The following is a 20,122-nucleotide window of genomic DNA, read 5'->3' on the forward strand; positions in this document are numbered from 1 at the left end:
ACATTTACATACTAGATTTGGGGTATTGAGCACACCTGCACCAAAATAAGATTCAGCATGTAACCGCTGCAACAACAAATATCCACTACTTTTCCTATGACTTTGCAGCCTCTTTGCCTGTAATCATGTTAAAGGGAACCAGAGATGAACGATTCACACAAAATAAACATATCAGTTGATAGCTTGTAAAGAATAAATGCTCTACCTGATAATTTCGCCGCTCTGGTGTGCCTTTGAGTGTTTTTTATCCATTATTGCTCCCGAAAATATCCAATATGGCCGCCGGCTCATATCCCTTCTGCTTCTAGGTTATAAGCTGCTCTGGGTGTGCTGTCTAGGCTATATGAGACTATAGACAAGCAGGGCTGCTGCAGCCTTTCATCTGTCTGCTTTCAACTTTATTATTCTGGTATGCTGTGTGGCTGCCTGTAGGAAGTGTCTCTCTTAGAAATGAAACTGCATACAGTAGATAATGACTGGCTGCACACTGCACACAGATACACTTGTCTGTTTCAGAGCTTCTTTCTCGGCAGCAGCAGCCCCTCCCATGTCAACAGCTCTGAGTAGGAAATCTGAGCCAGGAGGGGGCAGGCTTGGGCTTGAAAAGACTCCACAGAAGAGTGACTCCGCTATAATGATTCCAGGTCAAACCTAAACTGAATCAGTCGGTGGATTCTTATCACAGTTGATAACAGATAGATTAGACTGAGAAGAATAAAACTAAAAGCATGATAGGTGTTTACTGTCATGTTCCCACTGATAAATGTAATAAAATACATGTGTGCTTCGTCTCTGGTTCTCTTTAAGGTGAATACACACACACAATCATGGCTGTCTGTAGGGATCATGACTATCCCTTCAGTGACAGTTTGGAGTTGAGTGCAGTACGAATGCATTTCTAGCCTACATGCTAGCAACACACTGTTTCTTTGGAACGGGGAGGACGGACAATGGGGAGGGAGGGGTAAGGAGGAGAACAATGCCCTCAGCCTGCCCTCAACTAAGAGGATTAGGAACTCTAGATATCTTGGGGACACGCTGGGGCTGTCATGCACACGATAGATTTTGACAGAGGTGGACCTGAATGGCCGCCTCGGGGAGACCATCTCGTGTGCGAGGCTTGCTTTATGGTGAAAATCAGATTAGTATCAGCAAGTGTAGCTGAATCAGAAGTGAAGGGGGAAAAGACATTGACCGATGTAGCTTACCACACCCTCCACTGTATTCTAGGCGGAGCCTTTACTGCCACTGTGAAGTTTCCTAAAGTGGAGCAGAATATAGTTCCTGTGCAGTAATGCAAACCTGTAAAACATTCTACTGTTTGCAATCTTATGCTGGGAATACATGATGAGATTTTTCAGCAGATTTACAGTCCGATCGATTTTCCAATCATTTTTCCAATCGATTTCCATTCACTTCCATGAGAAATCGATAAAAAAAACGATCGGAAATCAGATCGGACCTGTCGGAAATTATCAAACCATCTGCCAAAAAAAATCTCATGGTGTATTCCCAGCATTATGAATGTTCCATGTCAGACTTTAAAGAGATTTTCCTTTGTTCTGAGATAATCTTTTTTCCTTATGTGCATGAAGTAAGACCCAGGCATGCGTTATAGACTGTGCCTGGCCATTCCTGCATCAATAATCTGCTCTCATTGGCCAAACCTCACCGGCTTCATTCATGTGAGAATTGTGGCAATTTGTGGGTACCGTTCTTTAACAGACTTTTCTAGAGGAGACCTAAAACTGCAGCCCAAGGCAGAGCCAAAACAGGAAGCAGCTGGACTCGTGTTTACAAAGTTTATCTACAGGACCGATCCAAAAGCATCAAGACAAGACTGCGACTCTAGGATGACTGAGCAAGTTATTGAACAAAAATGTTTGACCATAGTTCTGAAAATGCACCAAATCTGCAGCTTTCAATAGAGGTGTGGTGTCACTTGTGAGAAGGAACCACCATGTAAGCGATTATCTACCTTAAAAAACAGAGGCGGAGTAGGTGGTGTTACAAGATGTGAAACTCAACCTCTTATAAAAGGTAGTCAAAACATTGAAGCGGGCCTGAACTCAGAGCTTCCTCCCTGATCTAAATAATAAGCAACAGCCTAATAGCCTTTAAAGAAAAACTATTCTTTGTAACAGGTTACAGAACTCCTGCAATAAATCTGCAGTATGTCTACTTCCTGCTTTCATGGAAGCACAGCAAGGGTTAACCTTTGTTTGCATAGTAGCTGTGTCTGCCAAATGTCTATTCTGACACGGCTGAGAGACCAAATTACACTTCTGATTACTTACAGATGAAGGGAAAACGCAAACAGGGTGGATTGCTTGGTGCTTTTCTTGTGTCTTGTGCAAGAGTTCAAGTCCACTTTAAATGCACTTTTGCCTTATCACAGCTAAACTTTTATAAATTAAAATAAAAAAAAAAAAAAAACAACAACTGCATGCTCTGTTTACACTGTGTCCATTACATTGTAATTAAGAGGATCAATGCTTTTTGCATGGGTTATTTCACACATATCCATTGCATGCTATGATACAACGCAGCCCTACACATTTACTGCATGCTGGATATGCACTGGAAACTGCACACGTCTATGATAATGCATGAGGTACTAGTTACCTTTATGTTCTAATGGATATATTGCTGACAGAGGTCAATTTTTGTAAAACACAGGATATGGTCAGTAATGCATAGGTAACCCAGTGGTGTCTTATTTTGTATATCTATTTCTGGTGGTTTCGGAAAGCGATTTTCTTTCCCATCATGCCCCCAAACCTCGAGTCGGCACTGAGATTTGTGGCCAATTTTTCATGATGTACTGTTGAGCTACAAAGCATTAAAGATATGCACAGCAACTAGAGCCAGCCAGCTGTGCTGCCATTTTCAGCTATCCGAGTCACAGCACAGATGTACATTTTTTTTTTCCAGCAGGTAGATTTGAAATATATTCTTTCCATTGTGCATTTGTCTGTCTGGGACAGAACTTCAAAGAGTATCTAAGCTTTTATGAAGAAAAAAAAAATCCTGCAGGAAGATTTCATATATTGCTATGATTTTGGAAACAGTTATCACACATTCTTACCTCAGTCTGCTGTACAGATGGAAAATACAGATGAGTTGTGTGAGACAGGTGACTGAATAAGAGTCTGAAAGGAAGTGGTAAATGGGTGTGTCTGAAGGTGAGAGTCACAGAACACCCAAAGCTTATGGTGATCCAGAACCACCAGGAAAATAGAAGGGACTAAAAAGCCCTAAAAAAAATGATAACTATGAACTAGCCTTCTTAAAACAGGAGTTAGTTGCTATTTTTCAGCTTCATGTGATCTCCCATAATGCATCACTGGAACTGGTGTAGCGCACAGTATGCCATTCAACATGCAGAAGAGAAGCTCTGTTGTGACAATTTTCTTTGTAATCCAGACTATGTACTATTGCTGTGGTTGCAGATAAGCATATTTTGAATAATTTAGCATGTCTAGAATATCACAGTTGGCCACATGACAAAACGGTCATTTTAAACCACATTAATGAACAAAAGGGCTTTTGTATCAATCTAGTTTATATCTAGTTAAAGTGGACCTGAACTCTTGCACAAGACAGACCAAAAACAGAGAAATGCGCCCTGTATGTATTTAGAGCGTTTAGCCTGTCTAATTCCCCTTATCTGTGACTAATTACAAGTGTAATTTGATCTCTCAGCTGTGTCAGCCTCTGCAGAACAGCTAATTTGTAAACACAGGATGTTATCCCTATGTCTGCATCCATAAAAGCAGGCAGTAGACCCACTGCAGATTTATAGCAGGATTTGTATTAGCTGTAACAAAGCAATGTTTTTCTTTAGAGCAGAGAGGAAGTTCTGAGTTCAGGTCCGCTTACGAGATTAGATGAAGTACAGCATATTAATCTATAGAAACATGTAAGTGGTAGTTTTTTGTTACCCCAAGCATGCTTCTCGTCATTGAGAACATACAACTCCATTGCTTGAATGCCAATGTGGCTGAACACTTGCAGACTAAGTTACCTCCTGGCTTCATGCATGTCTGACACTCCAGTGCTGAGATTTCCCTGCAGGGGCCTCTAAATCTCCCATAAAGCCACGACTGTAGGAGCACACTCAGTTATACTGACCAATTAATTCTCCACTCAATATCTTTTATTAGTATAAATGTAAAATAGCTCTAACCACCTATGCATAGGGTTCAATATAGGAACAATCAATTATACCAAAGCGGTACTAAGGAACACCATGTTAAAGTTGACCCCTGCGGTGAAAATGTTTGTAGGTTTAACATCTTTACCAGGGAATGGATTGTATATGGCAGTGACAGCCCCTCCCCTCTGCTGCATCCGTATTTCCATGTGCCCAGTGGTTGGAGTCTCAGGTATATCTATAATGTAGGGGTAAAGAGTAGGGATGAACAATGAGATGCAAATATTTCTGAGTTCATGCAGGATTATGCACACTTGGTGCAAATGTATGCAGCTTAAAAATGGTGCAATCAATTTAAACCTCGGCGGTACCCGATTGGTCTATTTTCAAGCTGCATAAATATGTAGATAATCCTACATGAACTAGGAAATCTTTGCATTTCATTGATCATCCCTAATAAGGAGGCATTTTTCCACCCAGACAGCAGTGATGTGTAGTTATTTTATCCCGCCTCTCGGGACGCACAGTTACTTTTAAGCAGAATGAGACCCACCCAACTGCGTTACAGCTCCCTGTATTACTAGTACACGCGCTTCACACTATACAGTGAAATTCAGGAATTAACCTCCCTGGCGGTAAGCCCGTGCTGGAGCACGGGCTATGCCGCCGGGAGGCACCGCTCAGGCCCCGCTGGGCCGATTTGCATATTTTTTTTTGCTGCACGCAGCTAGCACTTTGCTAGCTGCGTGCAGTGCCCGATCGCCGCCGCTACCCGCCGATCCGCCGCTATACGCGTCGCCGCAGCCGCCCCCCCCCCCCAGACCCCGTGCGCTGCCTGGCTAATCAGTGCCAGGCAGCGCTGTGGGGTGGATCGGAGTCCCCTTTGACATCACGACGTCGATGATGTCATCCCGCCCCGTCGCCATGGCGACGGGGGAAGCCCTCCAGGAGATCCCGTTCTTTGAACGGGATCTCCTGATCTCCGGCGGCGATCGGAGGGGCTGGGGGGATGCCGCTGAGCAGCGGCTATCATGTAGCGAGACCTCGTCTCGCTACATGAAAAATTTGTTTTTTTTTTAAAAACGCATTTGCTGCCCCCTGGCGGATTTTGACAAACCGCCAGGAGGGTTAACTTTGTTAGAGTTTCAAAGTAAGGCCAACATAATTTTAATCAAAAAATGAGTACATAAATGAACATAGGCTCATTTGAGTTCTGCTTTTACATTTATAAATTAAAACACCATCATTAAAGCTCATATAAAGTAACAAATACACAAACTGTTGGGGAAAAAAAACAGACACTTTAAAGAGAATCTGTATTGTTAAAATCGCACAAAAGTAAACATACCAGTGCGTTAGGGGACATCTCCTATTACCCTCTGTCACAATTTCGCCGCTCCCCGCCGCATTAAAAGTGGTTAAAAACAGTTTTAAAAAGTTTGTTTATAAACAAACAAAATGGCCACCAAAACAGGAAGTAGGTTGATGTACAGTATGTCCACACATAGAAAATACATTCATACACAAGCAGGCTGTATACATCCTTCCTTTTGTATCTCAAGAGATCATTATACACAGGCAGTGTGCATAGAGGGGCCAGGAGGGGGGAGATGCATCACAGAACCACAACACTGAAGAACTTGGCAGCCTTCCAGACACAGGCTGACAAGTCTGACAAGAGAGAGATAAGTTGATTTATTACAGAGACTGTGATAGTGGAAAGTGTTGCAGTAAGCCAGAAAACATTAGAATAGCTTTTGGAACTTGTAGGATGATAAAAAACAGGATGTAATTTTTGTTACGGAGTCTCTTTAAATAAATTATAATTGCCAGTTTTATACTATCGGACTGGTGAGATTTTGAATGGTGAGATTTTGCTGTTATCAAAACCTGCTCCACAAATGCATTGTGGGTTCATGGCTTAGAGTAACAGATAGGTATAAAATCAATTCTCTATTTTTATATGGTAAACCAGCCTTTCTCAAACGTTTTACCCTGGAGGAACCCTGAACATAACTTTTGGATCTCAAGGAACCCCTGCAAACAATTTTTTTTTTTTTACTTGAGGAACCCCTGCATTTATTTTGCAGGAGGCATGGTCTTAAAAACAGATGAGGTTGTTTGTTTATTTCACTACCCCCGTTACACTGCCACTTATACTGTCTCCTAGTGCTTTTTTTAATGTGCTCATTATTATTCTTCTGACCCCCAAATTTAGGGTTTCTTTTTACAGTACCACCTATTACCATGTGCTCTGTTATACTTCCCCCATGATGGGGGTAAATGCCAGGGAACCCCTGCTGAGTACGCAAGGAACCCTGGAGTTCCAGGGAACCCTGGTTGAGAAAGCCTGTGGTACACAAATGATAAGGATGCTAACCAGTCAATCCAAAAGTTAAGAATCACTCTTAATTTTCTTCTCAATAGAATATCATTTACCAGGTCCCTTGGCTCTTATTTGGTACATCTATCTGGTACAAAACAGAAGTTGCAGTGCGAGCGGTTTTTGTTTCTGCCTCCCCTTTTCCCCTCAGACATAACTAATGCAGCCTGATTAGCTGAAGTTTTTTTTCCACTCCATTTTCCCCTCCCACACCTCTTTTCCTCTGATTGGCCAATATGTCTTGTGCTGAGAAGCTGAGAAAGTGACTCAGCTGAAATCTGATCCATACAAATAAACCAAGTCTGCAAAGTCACACAATGATTTGGATGCACTTCTTACTGCAGAGTTGTGTGGGAGTGTCTGAAGACTGGGAAGAGGGTGGGCAAGCATACTAAAAGCAGAAGGAGGAGAGATAACAGAGCAAGGGGGAAATGACATCAGGATTGGCTTCAGAACCAGGGATACCAAAATGGAAACGGACAAACAGAATTCTCTTTATTTCCTATATAAAACTTACTGAACTCAAAATGTGGACAGTGCAATACATATATTATGCAAGTAGAGAAAGTATTTATTAATATAGGTGTGCTTTTTTCTGAGATAGTATGGCTGACAGCTCCTCCTTAAATCCCTGTACATATCATGTAACCTGGCCGAAGCGGTTCTGCGCCTTCCCAGCCAAGAAATCTAGTGTGTACAGGTCTCACCCCAACCCTGATCTCCAAAGAAAACGGACGAACAATTGAAGGATTAGCACAATGGGGTCGATTTATAAACGGCTGTGCAAAAAAAAAAAAAAAAAATCTGGTCAGGGAAAATACCGCATTTGGTATTTTAGACTTTTGTATGCTAAATCATAAAAATGTTCACATGTGCGTTAGAAGTTCTGTAAATTACTGAAGCCCATCGACAAAAACCAGCAGAAGAGAGTGGAGTGTCTGTGTTACAAGCTGTTCCACGCAGTGAGGTCATTACAATAGTAAGAGGCATCCCAGACATCCCTTTAGATGCACATGTTTTATTATACTGCCTCTGCTTGCTCTGAATTTGCTCTGAATCTGTCTATTATGCCGGGAATACACGGTACGTACTGCTCGATTATGCCACCAGATCGATTCCTGCTCGTCCCCACGGGCGATTCTCTTATCTTCTGCTCGTTTTCCTTATCTTTTACCTTTGTCCACTGTGGTATCGAGCGCGGAATCGATCCGACGGGTGATCGGACATGTCGGAAATCATCAATTGAACCATCTAATCAGTTTGTACCGTGTATTCCCAGCATAAGTCTTTCTTCACATTCTATTTCATTTCCACAGCTTAGATCAACTTCCAAGAAACTGTCATACTTAGGTGATTTTCCCCACTAGCTCCTACACATCTTCAAACAGGAAGCCAAGAGGTTAAACAGCCCAAGGTATTCAGGGGAAGCCTGTTTTGTTCCAATCTCGCTCTGTTCCTGCTTGGGGGGGGTAAAAGCTTGTCCTGCCTGAGAAGCCTGCGGGTCCTATCAGATCGATCAGTTGGGACTTGCAGAAAGACGGGGGCTGTTTCTATTGGCTCCCTGCTCCTGTCAGTCACAGCTATCTTTGCTTCTACTTGTGAGTAACAGCTCCCAGCACAGTCTCCTTGCACAGACTCCGCTCTCTTTTCACCACTTCAAAGCAGACGGTATTCTTTTGTGGCTTTACCGCTTGTTGTAGGCTTTATGAATTGACATTTACCGACATGTGTTGAAGTATTTACCGCACGAGTCGGTAATTTACCTCACTGCTCTGTAATTTCAGCTTTTCAAGCGGTAACAGCTTATATGAATTAACATCATCTTAAGTGCTCGGTAAAGTCAGCTGTTTTCTGCATTACCGAATGCGGTAATGCTTTATGAATCGACCCAAATGACAACCCGCCTATTAAAAAACTGTTTGTGCACCGCCCCATTGTCGCTCCACCCACTCCATCTACCAGCATACACTTTTTAGCTATAGCTGAGAAGTATCTGTACAGGGTTTGTTACACACAGTGTCACCCTAACAATCCATGCACAGTCATGGCAGTGGTTGTTCATAAGTCGGGGACTCGCTGTATTCAGCATACAAGACAAAGGAACTTTCTTATATATGTCTTTCATGCCCCAAAATACAGTGCTTTTCCTGAGTACAGGCTGAGATCACTTGCTGTTCTGCCTCCATTTACACAGGAGACCATGGTTCGAATACTGGCTGCAGCCAGTTAAGTATTCAACAAGGAGTCCTTGGGCAAGACTCCACACCGCTCTACTGCCTCCTGAATCGCTCCAGTCCCCGCCCACATCCCTTCCCTCCAATCAGCGGGGAGGGAAGGGACGTGGGCGGGGCCCGGAGCGATTCAGAAGGCGGGGGAGAGCGGAGACTGACAGTGAGATATACAGCCGGCTGCGACACGCTGCGTGTCGCCAGCGCGGCTGTGTTTTATGGGGTCTCGCTGAGCGCAGGGGGGGCTTTGGAGGTAACTAAATAGCAACAGAGCCCCTTTGTAGAACAATGTCAGTTTGAAAGAATTTACTACAATTCCTGATCCCTCTGTATGGGCGAATAAAGGTATCCTTAAATTGAGAGATATTGTGGGAGAGCAGGGACTCTTGCCATTTAATGTATTAAAAGCTCAATTTTCTCTTCCCAATTCTATGTTTTTTAGGTACCTGCAGCTCCGGCATGCGTTTGAGACACAATTTTATCACCTACCAATACAATTGTATTCCAGCGAAATGGAAAAAACAATGATGCACTCTGGTCTCACTGGGATTGTATCTCAACTATACGGTATTTTCATTTCACACCCTTCCAAACTGCCCAATAGAGCCCAAGCAGCATGGACAATAGACTTTCCAGATCTGTCCCTCAAAGACTGGGAAGAAATAGTAGTAGTCTTTCTTAAAATTCCAATAGCAGCTAAACACAAATTAAGTGCATTAAAATACTTGTATAGGGTATATTACACTCCCCGAAGACTCTCCCGAATGGGGCTTAATGTTGAGGACGCATGCTGGAGATGTAAGGCAGAGGGAGCAGGATTCTTCCATATCTTCTGGGAATGTAGGTGGATTAAGCAGTTCTGGTCACAGGTGCATAATCTGTTAACAGCGGTGATTGGTCCGCAGATCCCTTTCACAGCTGTCGCTATGTTACTCAACCACTTTGGGGATACCACTCTTAGTGACAAAAAATTATTTCTTGCTAAGCTCCAGCTTTTCTATGCTAGGCGAGCAATTGCTCTTGCATGGAAGAGACCAGAAGCGCCCTCTATTGCAGAATTTAACCACTTCACCACTGAGGGGTTTTACCCCCTGACCACCAGAGCAATTTTCACCTTTCAGTGCTCCTTCCATTCATTCGTCTATAACTTTATTATTACTTATCCCAATGAAATGAACTATATCTTGTTTTTTTCGCCACCAATTAGGCTTTCTTTAGGTGGGACATTATGCCAAGAATTATTTTATTCTAAATGTGTTTTAATGGGGAAATAGGAAAAAATGTGGGAAAAAATTATTATTTTTCAGTTTTCGGCCATTATAGTTTTTAAATAAAGCATGCTACTGTAATTAAAACCCATGAAATGTATTAACCCATTTGTCCCAGTTATAAAACCATTTAAATTATGTCCCTATCACAATGTTTGGCGACAATATTTTATTTGGAAATAAAGGTGCATTTTTTTCAGTTTTGCATCCATCCCTAATTACAAGCCCGCAGTTTATAAAGTAACAGTGTTATACCCTCTTGACATAAATATTTAAAAATTTCAGTCCCTAAGGTAACTATGTTTTTTTTTTTATTGTATTTTTTTTTTTTAATTACAAAAAAAAAATAAAAATTGGGGAGTGTGGGAGGTAATGAGTTAATTTATTGTGTAAATGTAATGTTTGTATATGTAAAATGCTTTTAGGGTGTAGTTTACTATTTGGCCACAAGATGGCCACAGAGTGTTTGTTTACATGCGACCTGTAAGCGTCCGGAAGGACGCTTACAGGAAGCAGTAGGAGGCTGGGAGACTCACAATGATCTCGCTGTTTCTGAAAGAAGCAGCAGATCATTGCAGGGGCTTAGATCAACGAACGGGAATGGATTTTCCCGTTCATTGATCTCCGGGCGAGCGGGCGGCGGCGTGCACGAGCAGCGGGTGCGCGCGCACGAGCGGCGGGAGCGCGGACAGCGGCGGTAGCGCGGAAGGTACGGATTTCTCCGTCCCTGGTTTTTTAGGAGGGAAAAAAGGGGCGGAGAAATCCGTACGCGTGGGGGTAAAGTGGTTAAATCTTCTGTAAATCTCGATTTACCGATTTATAAAAATGTATATGAAAATCGTGGTTCTGTTAAAAAATTTTATAAGGTGTGGAAAAAATGGTTAAAAACTTTTGATATTAATATTTGATTCAGCCATAAGTTTCTCAAGTGCCAATTGGAGATATTCCATATTTATTATGAATACAATGTGGGGTGGAGGGAGGAGGGTCGATCTGGGGGGGGGGGGGGGGGGAAAGACTGTGTGGGAAGGGGGGGGTGGGAGGTACTTGGATTATGTAATGTTTTGTATGTTAAATATATTTGAAAAGTTCAATAAAATATATTTAAAAAAAAAAAAAAAAAAAAAAACAGCAACAGAGGCTGGGCTCTATAGGCAGACCCAGCCTCTGTATGGGGATTGCGATGGAAGAACCCCGCCTCGGGTTCTCTTTAATGTTACTATTATTATTCCTCTCCCCAGTGTGCTTTGATAACTGCATTTTTTTAATATTTGCTGTGGAAAAATATAGAAAGGGACCTTAGACAAGTTGTTAGTAGGACTAGCACTATGCGTACAAGATGAATGGCCGCTGGGAGACTTGGGCGCAGGACACAGCCGGTATACAGCTGATCCTGCTGCTGCACAAGTCCCGGCCGTGTTAATTACTATTCCCCCTCCAGGCCGCCATGGATGGTGGGGAATTATGTAATTCAGCTTCCAGCTATTGCTGGAAGCCGAATTACAGTGTTTTAAATGCAACTTCAGCTCAGTCTTCTGACGGCACCGAAGTTGCACTCTGTGTGCTGCTATAGCCGTTAATCCTATTACGGCCTGTGGTGGCGCTGGCTGCGCCCAAATCTCCTGCGCTGGAGTCTTAGTGTTCGAGCACTATATGTACCCATGTAAATATGTCACGTCAGTAGAAGTATGCTTTAAGGGCAATGCTTTAATAGTTGGGTGTCTGGCAGGTGGGCAACTGATTTTTTTTTTGCGTCCAGAGGTCTCTGACGCCTGACCTGCTACAGTATGATATCTAACTAAAGCCGGCAGATAATGGCAGCCAGTGTGATTCTACTCGAATATCAGTGTTGTGTGACTGAGATGGAGCACATTGCTTGCAAGTGCACTACGAGCTGTCAGCTTCCAGAGTACAGTAGTATGCACACTCTACTAAGAGCACTATAAAAAGATCCTTGGCTGGCTCGTGGCCGCTGCTTCAGTTTTCCCCACAGATCTTTGTGCCGTTCAGCTTCCACGCCCAGCAACCTAAAATTAGATCCATGAATGTTAGTGAAAATCCACCCTAACCTTTGCCTATTGACAGATACTATCCCGTTCATGGAAGGAAGCTCTCAAAGCCAAATGCGAAAGAAAAAAAAAAATACAACTAGCTGCAATAAATTGTACTTGCAAAACATTGGCAAGAGCCTTAAATATAAAAACAGGACTGCTGAAAACAGATGCAAAACATATGTCAGAGTGATCAAGCTTTTCTAATATGTTCCACTTTCTGATGATCTAATCGTAGTTGTACTTCCTCTAAGCTGTAATCCCAGTTGGGATCCAGCAATCGCGATAGATCATTCCTTGCATTAAAGCAAGTCTTGTCTCTTCAGCCTTTGGCTCCTGATACAAAGTAAATCATTATGGTGGTAGAAGAACTAAGCGAGTGCACGCACATCCTCCTGATCTTCTCAACATCTGCAAAAAGTCCACCACCTACTTCTGGAAAGCGGACTCTTAGTTGGTTAGTAAGGCTGCCACTTAGAACAATGATGGGCCAGCAGCAAGGGGCTAAGCAGCTGTATGCCATGTGCAGGAGAATTCTGCTACCAATTCACCCCTAAAAGGGGAAACTGCAATTGTAACTGGAGAACCAATAGTAGGACCTTTAAAGAGAACAATTAGCCACAATTCTTACAAATTTTTTTCAATGAAGATTTTCAATGAACATAAAACTTAAAGGACACCTGAATATAGAACAATATGGAGACTGCCATATATCCTTTTCAACAAAACCACTTGCCCGTCAGCCCTGCTGATCTATTTGGCTGCAGCAGTGTCTTAACACCAGAAACAAGCATGCAGCTTATCTTGTCAGATATGACAATGTCAGAAACATCTAATCTCCATATGCTTATTAAGGCTATGGCTAAAAGTATTAGAGGCAGAGGATCAGCAGGATAGCCAGGCAACTGGTATTGCTTGAAAGGAAATGAATATGGCAGCCTCTATATCCCTCTCGCTTCAGTTGTCCTTTAATGTTTACTCCTAAAGAATACAAAAAAAAAAAATGGACAACAGGTTCACTCAATCATAAAAAAAATATGAAAAACTGTCTAGATTATAATGATTCAGCATACTATCCCACATCGGGCCCGTTTCAATGCTACAGCACTGCCACAGTGCGGGTTAAATACTTCAGCGTGACAAATCTAGCGTACGCATGCTACGCGTGTTACTAGCAGCGTAGCGTGCACTTGTTCGTGATGGTGGTTGCTTGTTAATGCCACGCTAGTAAAGTAGCACGACCGCGATACTTCACTAGTGCTGATAAGAAATACGTTCTTGGCAGAGAACTTGGCTTCTGAGAGCAGTGGATAGATGAAAAAGGTCAACAGTTCATCTATCTTAGCTGTTTGAGACAGGGGACAGACTGTTTCATTGAGTTGAGACAAAACAAATTTTTTTTTCTTCAGTTTTTAGCCACTTGCCGACCAGTGGATTTCGGTCTGATCTGTGCTGCGTAGGCTCTACAGCCCGCAGCACAGATCAGGTTTTAGCCAGGGCGATCAGACTTACCCCCTTTTTTCCCCACTAGGGGGATGTCCTGCTGGGGAGGTCTGATCGCCGCTGGCTCTCTGCACTTTGCGGGGGGGGGGGGGCTCTTCAAAGCCCCCCTCCGCAGCGTTTTCGGCGCTCCGTCCCCCTCCCTCCCTCTCTGAGCTGCGCAGGACGGATTTCCGTCCTGCGCATTGTAGGATAGGCTTCAGCCTATCAAATGACGGCGATCCCCGGCCAATCAGAGGCCGGGGATCGCCGATCTGCCTTACGGCGCTGCTGCGCAGCAGCGCCGTATGATGTAAACAGCGGGGATTTCTTCCCCGCGTGTTTACATCTTGCCGGCAAGCCGCGATCGGCGGCTCTCCGGCTGTTCACGGAGACAGCCTCCGTGAATGGAAACCCGCAGACGACCAGTTTACGCCAATCGGCGTTAGCTGGTCGTCAAGAGGTTAAGCATAACATTCACAGGTGTGTACACACACACACACACTACAAAAAGGAAAGGACGTGTCCGCCAGACCCTCCCGCTGGGCGGTCTTTAGCCGACGGTATGCACGTGTGTGTGCAGACACGGTCTGACCTGCTTAGGTCGACGCACGTTTCAGGGCCACGCAGGGTCCCCTTTGTCAAGACAGATAGCAGATAAGACATACACGTGTATGTCTTATCTGCTATCTGTCTTGACAAAGGGGACCCTGCGTGGCCCCGAAACGTGCGTCAACCTAAGCAGGTCAGACTGTGTCTGCACATGTATGTGATGGGAGAATAAATATTTCACGTTTATTGCTTCTACGGTTTGTGTGCGGACTCCTTCATGAAAATTATTTGCACATTGCCTGGCGGTCCAGCACCAGCCTACCTACCGACGTGTGTGCGATCCTTGTATTGGAGTATGCACCTGTGCAGGCGCTGTCGGCGGACTGATAAGGCTGTTTCTGATGGATCCGCTCAGCGGACCCGTCGTTTCCTTTTGTAGTGCATGTGTACGCACCTTAAAACTGTGGAATATCTAAAATCATTTTTAGGAGAAGCCCGATACATACAATTGTTTATCTCATCAGTTTATTTGCACTTAAATTAGGCAGTACATGCCCTGAAATAATTACCAGTAAACACTAAAATGGGAAACAAAGTTAATTGTAAAATAAAATAGTAAGCATGGCTTTTAGATTTGATAACAACAATAAGTGATTAGATAAAGCACTGCTACACTACCACTACAACCCACACAAAAATGAAACCGGCTATTTTTAAAAGTGAACACTGCAGATCTTTCATCATTCGCTTCATATCTCCAGGATTTCTATTTCCTCTGATCCGCCTCCACCCATCCTCGGAGGATTTCACACATTGGTTTGTTGTGGCAACAGTCACACTCTCCAAGCTTGTGGGAAGTTCTCCAAATCTTTGAATCTACAAGGGCATCTGACATACCAGGTCTAACACGCTACTGACCTACAAAATCCTTTTCAGGAGGCTGTAAATTGCCAAAACTCAGACTAATAGAGCTACAGAGACTGAAAGAAAAAGTGGGATGCGAGGAATATTCTCATCTATTGTACAGAATGAAAACATATGGCCAGAAAGGTTTAGCAATCCACCACCTTCCAAAAATAGCCATCTAAAGAGCTTCCTTGGAGAATCTCCGTCATAACTTTGTTCTAGAGTAAATTATCCGGAATCTGGAAATTTGGGCGCATCCGCTAGCAGCAGAAACGTGTCCGGCGCCATTATAAATTGCCGCTAGGCTGTGAAATGTAGGCGTTTGCGACGCCTGCTGTTTATTGGATGCTGCAGGCACCCAAATTTCACAGTATGGCCACAATTTATAATGGCGCCTATGGCCAAACCCTAAGGTTATCATAATTGCGGCAGGAGACAGTTAAGGTTGGGCATAAGAGGGGTGGTTTAAGGGTTAGTTGGGGGGGGGGGGGGGGGGTGGCAGAGTTTGTGTGTGTGCTAAACGTCAGGCATCAGTAAGGAAAGGCTCTGGTTCAGAACAGTTAGGTTAAAGAGGAACTCCAGTGAAAATAATGTAATAAAAAAAGTGCTTCATTTTTACAATAATTATGCATACATGATTTAGTCAGTGTTTGCTCATTGTAAAATCTTTCCTCTCCCAGATTCACATTCTGACTTGTATTACATGGTGACATTGTTACTGTGGGCAGATTATGGAGCTGTTTCTAGCTGGTCTGGCTTTAACAGACAGCTATTTCCTGTCTGAACATTGTTACATTGTGACAGTTTGCCCAGAGTACCGTACGGTACCAGAGCCTCTTGTGGGAGGGGTTTCAGCACAAAATCAGTCATACAGCGCCCCCTGATGGTCTGTTTGTGAAAATCATTATTTTTCTCATGTAAAAGTGGGTATCAGCTACTGATTGGGATAAAGTTCAATTCTTGGTCGGAGTTTCTCTTTAAGTTGTAGAACAGTATTCCTATTATTTAAAGGTATTTTACTACAGTAATTTACACTTAAAACATAACATCGGTAATTTTTACCAATATTCTAATAGCTGAAATTGGGCGGCCAAATTTCTTTGCGTCTCTTTTTCATGCACCAAAATCTCCTGTACAGCTCCACCAACGTGTGGCATCAGCACTGTGACGTTCCTCTGTCAGCCACTTACTGTGTGCTCAGCTACAGCCTATCAGAGCATTCCTATCACTGCAGTGAGGAAACTTAGTCAGAGGAGTCATTACAAAGGAACTGAACAGGTAAAACTAAACACGAGGCATCACGTACATTTACAGTAGAGTATGCAGTATACAGTATGTACACAAGAGTATTATGGGAAAAAGAGGTAAAGTACCTGGTTTAGGATTTGCTGGATCACCACCGTCAAGGCCTCAAACCTTTGGTTGCTGCAGGTGAGGAGGCTCTTCAGCTGCTGAATGACTCCTTTCTGCTCCTCGCATACCGATTTACACTGTGCTAGCTCAACTGCGTGTGAAACTGCTGGGATAGTCGGTGTCTGTGCAACCGGTCCCCGCGGGCTGCTCTTCGGCTTGCCTTTATCAACTAGGAGAAAAGAAAATACAGTACATTGTCACACGGCAGTCATTTGGGATAGTGCACATGCTGCAAGTGTCTGAAAGAGATATATATTTCAGTGGCCATAAAGGGCAAGGTCAGCACGTCTTCCCAGTTTAATTATTGAAGCATACAGTTTCTTCACCACAAAAAAAAAAAAAAAAAAAAAAAAAAAAAAAGGAGAAGAAGAAAAAGTTATTTATTGTAAGGAATTGTGTGCAATAGTTGCATTGGTTACATGACTTCTGGTTACTGAGCTGTAAATGGCCAGCAATACACTACCTTGTCAAAATAAAAGCAATTTGAAGGCATCACTACCATGTGTAGTGTTCTGCCCAGGCTCTTGTAGCCGGCTGGTCCACCCGGCTAGTTTTGGTGAGCACCCGGCTGTCATTGGCCCTCCTCCTCTGCTATAAGCAGAGTTGTACAGAGAAGTGCCAATCCTGCATTCTCATCTCTCCCCACCCGGCTCCTTTTTCATTCCACCCGGAAAGAATTTCTGGGGAGAACACTGATGTGTGCAAGAAACCCCCTCAATGCATTACTTCAATTGTGGGAGATCAGTATAAATTACATTTATGCTCATTAGGGATATGTACATCTATAATCAAGGATTTTATGGACAGCTGTTAATCCAGGGCTGTAGAGTGGAGGCGAGGAGTTATGGGACCGTTAGTGGCTGCCTTAATGCTGGGTACACACGTTGAGATTTCCCGCTCCATTCACGGGATCAAATGGATCCATTCGATTATTTCAAACATGCTCGATTGGATTTCGATCGTTTTTTTTAATGTTAAGTATGCAAAATCGACGGCAAAAACGATCGAAATCCGATTGAGCATGTTTGAAATAATCGAATCGAACTACGAATCGAGCGGGAAATCTCAACGTGTGTACCCAGCATTAGTCATTTTTGGGTACCGGAGTTGAAGTCAGTGTACAAAAATCATTATGGTGGTAGATACCAGACTTCACAGCTCTGCTACAATCTCTACTTGCAGAATGTTCCAGCTTTTATCAGCGCATGCTAAAGGTGCCCATACACTCGTCAGATTGGCAGCAGATAGATAAGAAATGCATCTGATCTATCTGATGCGTTTTTAGAACATTTTTTACCAGGATAGAATTCCAAAAGATTTCAGTTTGAAATCTATTGAAATTCGATCTGATGGCATTTTTTTGCCATCAGATTTCCATTAAGGCCAATGCAAACTGATAAGCAATCTCATCAGATCGACCTAAATTTTCCACCCTGCCAGTTCGATGGAAATCCATCGAAATCGGACATCGATCGGAAGATTGGCCAACCGATTTGCAATCGATCTATCGATCGATAAGGATCGATCGGTCGGCCAGAAAATCGTCTGAGTGTATGGGCCCCTTAAGAGTGGAGTTTGACTTCACATAAAAGCAGGGCAGTGGAGTTGGTACAGAAACCATCTGACTCAGACTCCTCAGCTTATGAAACTCCAGACTCCAGGTACTTAAAGATTGCTCCGACTCCACAACCTGGCATAAAACAATATTGTCACATCTCAGAAGATTTGCTGCATGCTCGTTTCTGGTGTAATTCAGACACTACTGCAGCCAAATGGACCAGCAGGGCTGCCAGGCAACTGGTATTTCTTAAAAATATAAATATGGCAGCCTCCATATAACTTTCACCTCGGTTCCACTTTAACTGGAACCCTCATATACTACTCTGACTAACCCTATACACAGAATAAAATCCAGTTCATATGTTGCAGTGATGAAGGTCAAATCTACCTGCCTCTGCAGTCTTCAAGCTGAACTATACAACCCCATAAAATGAACACCTATAGGTGATCTATAAATCAGCCATCCTGCATGTACGCCAAACTTACAGAAATGCAAAAGTATATATATATATATATATATATATATATATATATATATATATATATATATATATATATATATATATATATATATATATATATATATATATATATATATATATATATATATATATATATATATATCCTCTCACTGTCCTGGAGTAAAGCATTATGGTTGTTGCCTACTGAATATGTGGAAGTGATACTTCCACGTTTCTAATGTATTAACACGGCCTGACGGTATTTTGCACCACCTGTACTAACTACCGCATTTACTTCATTTACTTTACAGGCAACTTGGCTTTTGGCTTTAAAAGGGCAGCTGAATTGAGAGGTATATGGTATGAGGTAAGGTATATTTTCTTTTAAGCAATACCAGTTGCCTGGCTGTCCTGCTGATCCTTTGCCTCTAATACTTTTAGCCATAAGCCCTGAACAAGCATATGCAGATCAGGCGTTTCTGACAATATAAGATCTAACAAGATTAGCTGCATGCTTGTTTCTGGTGTGAATCAGACACTACTGTAGCCAAATAAACCAGCAGGGCTGCTAGGCAACTGGCATTGCTTAAAAGGAAATAAATATGGCAGCCTCCATATACCCTTCACTTCAGTTGTCCTTTAAAGAGGAACTTCAGTGAAAATAATGCAATAAAGTGCTTCATTTTTACAATAATTATGTATAAATGATTTAGTCAGTGCTTGCCCATTGAAAAATCTTTTAAATCCCTGATTTACATTCTGACATTACATGGTGACATTTTACTGTTGGCAGGTGATGTAGCTGCTGCATAGTTTTTTGGCAGTTGGAAACAGCTGTAAACGGCTATTTACCACAATGCAACAAGGTTCAAAGACAAAACTGCCAGGAGTACCACCGGTCCTCAGAGTTTCTTGTGGGAGCGGTTTCACCACAATATCAGTCATACAGCGCCCCCTGATGGTCTGTTTGTGAAAAGGAATAGATTTCTCATGTAAAAGGGGGTATCAGCTACTGATTGGGATAAAGTTCAATTCTTGGCCTGAGATTCTCTTTAAGCTTTACACTCTGCACTTCCTTATGTTGGGGTGCTGGTTCTTCTAACAGATTCTGTCATTAGAATTCGTGTTCTGTGAGGAATGTACACAAATATAGATCCAACTGCCTGCAAGCAAGTTACAGTCGTCAGCCAACACTTCAGTGCATGTGTGTGATCTCATCTCCTTGAGCAAAGTACATGTGTGATCTCATCTCCTTGAGCAAAGTAGTATTTTATTACTTCCAGTTACAAATCACTTTTAGAGGCCTAGGAGCGTACTGCGTCTAGGTAGGAAATTTGGGCGCAGGGCAAAGCCAAAAAAAGTCTCACCCTGCTTCTGCAAAAGTTCCGGCGGCGTTAATTACTATTCCCTCTCCAGGTGCTGTCCTGGACTCAGGGGCAAGACGTAATTTTGCCAGCTATTGCACACACTTAGCAAAAACGCTAGCATTGCGGAAAATGTAGCGTTTTTGCAGCTAATGCAAGTCAATGGGGCGCATAAAAAATTAGATCCAAGTCAATGGTAATGCAATGTATTGCGTTTTCTATGCTTTTTAAAAAAAAATTGTTTTGTGATGCATTTCTGCTGCCTGTTGTCTTCCTAGTGATTTGCATAAAACGCAATTGA

At 42.8% G+C, this 20,122-nt stretch overlaps 1 protein-coding gene across 7 annotated transcripts in view; it reads right to left on the reverse strand.

Annotated features, from left to right (window-relative positions):
- The window catches only part of MTUS1 (microtubule associated scaffold protein 1), a 388,163-nt gene that overhangs the window by 59,708 nt on the left and 308,333 nt on the right, over positions 1 to 20,122 (reverse strand). For all 7 annotated transcript variants that reach the window (XM_068278642.1, XM_068278641.1, XM_068278639.1 and 4 more), the window contains one exon: positions 16,397 to 16,605. In XM_068278642.1, coding sequence (XP_068134743.1) covers positions 16,397 to 16,605 — 209 coding nt within the window. The remainder of the gene's footprint in view (positions 1 to 16,396; positions 16,606 to 20,122) is intronic.

This window comes from Hyperolius riggenbachi, chromosome 1 (assembly GCF_040937935.1).
Source record: "Hyperolius riggenbachi isolate aHypRig1 chromosome 1, aHypRig1.pri, whole genome shotgun sequence".
In the NCBI taxonomy this organism is placed as follows: Eukaryota; Metazoa; Chordata; class Amphibia; order Anura; family Hyperoliidae; genus Hyperolius; species Hyperolius riggenbachi.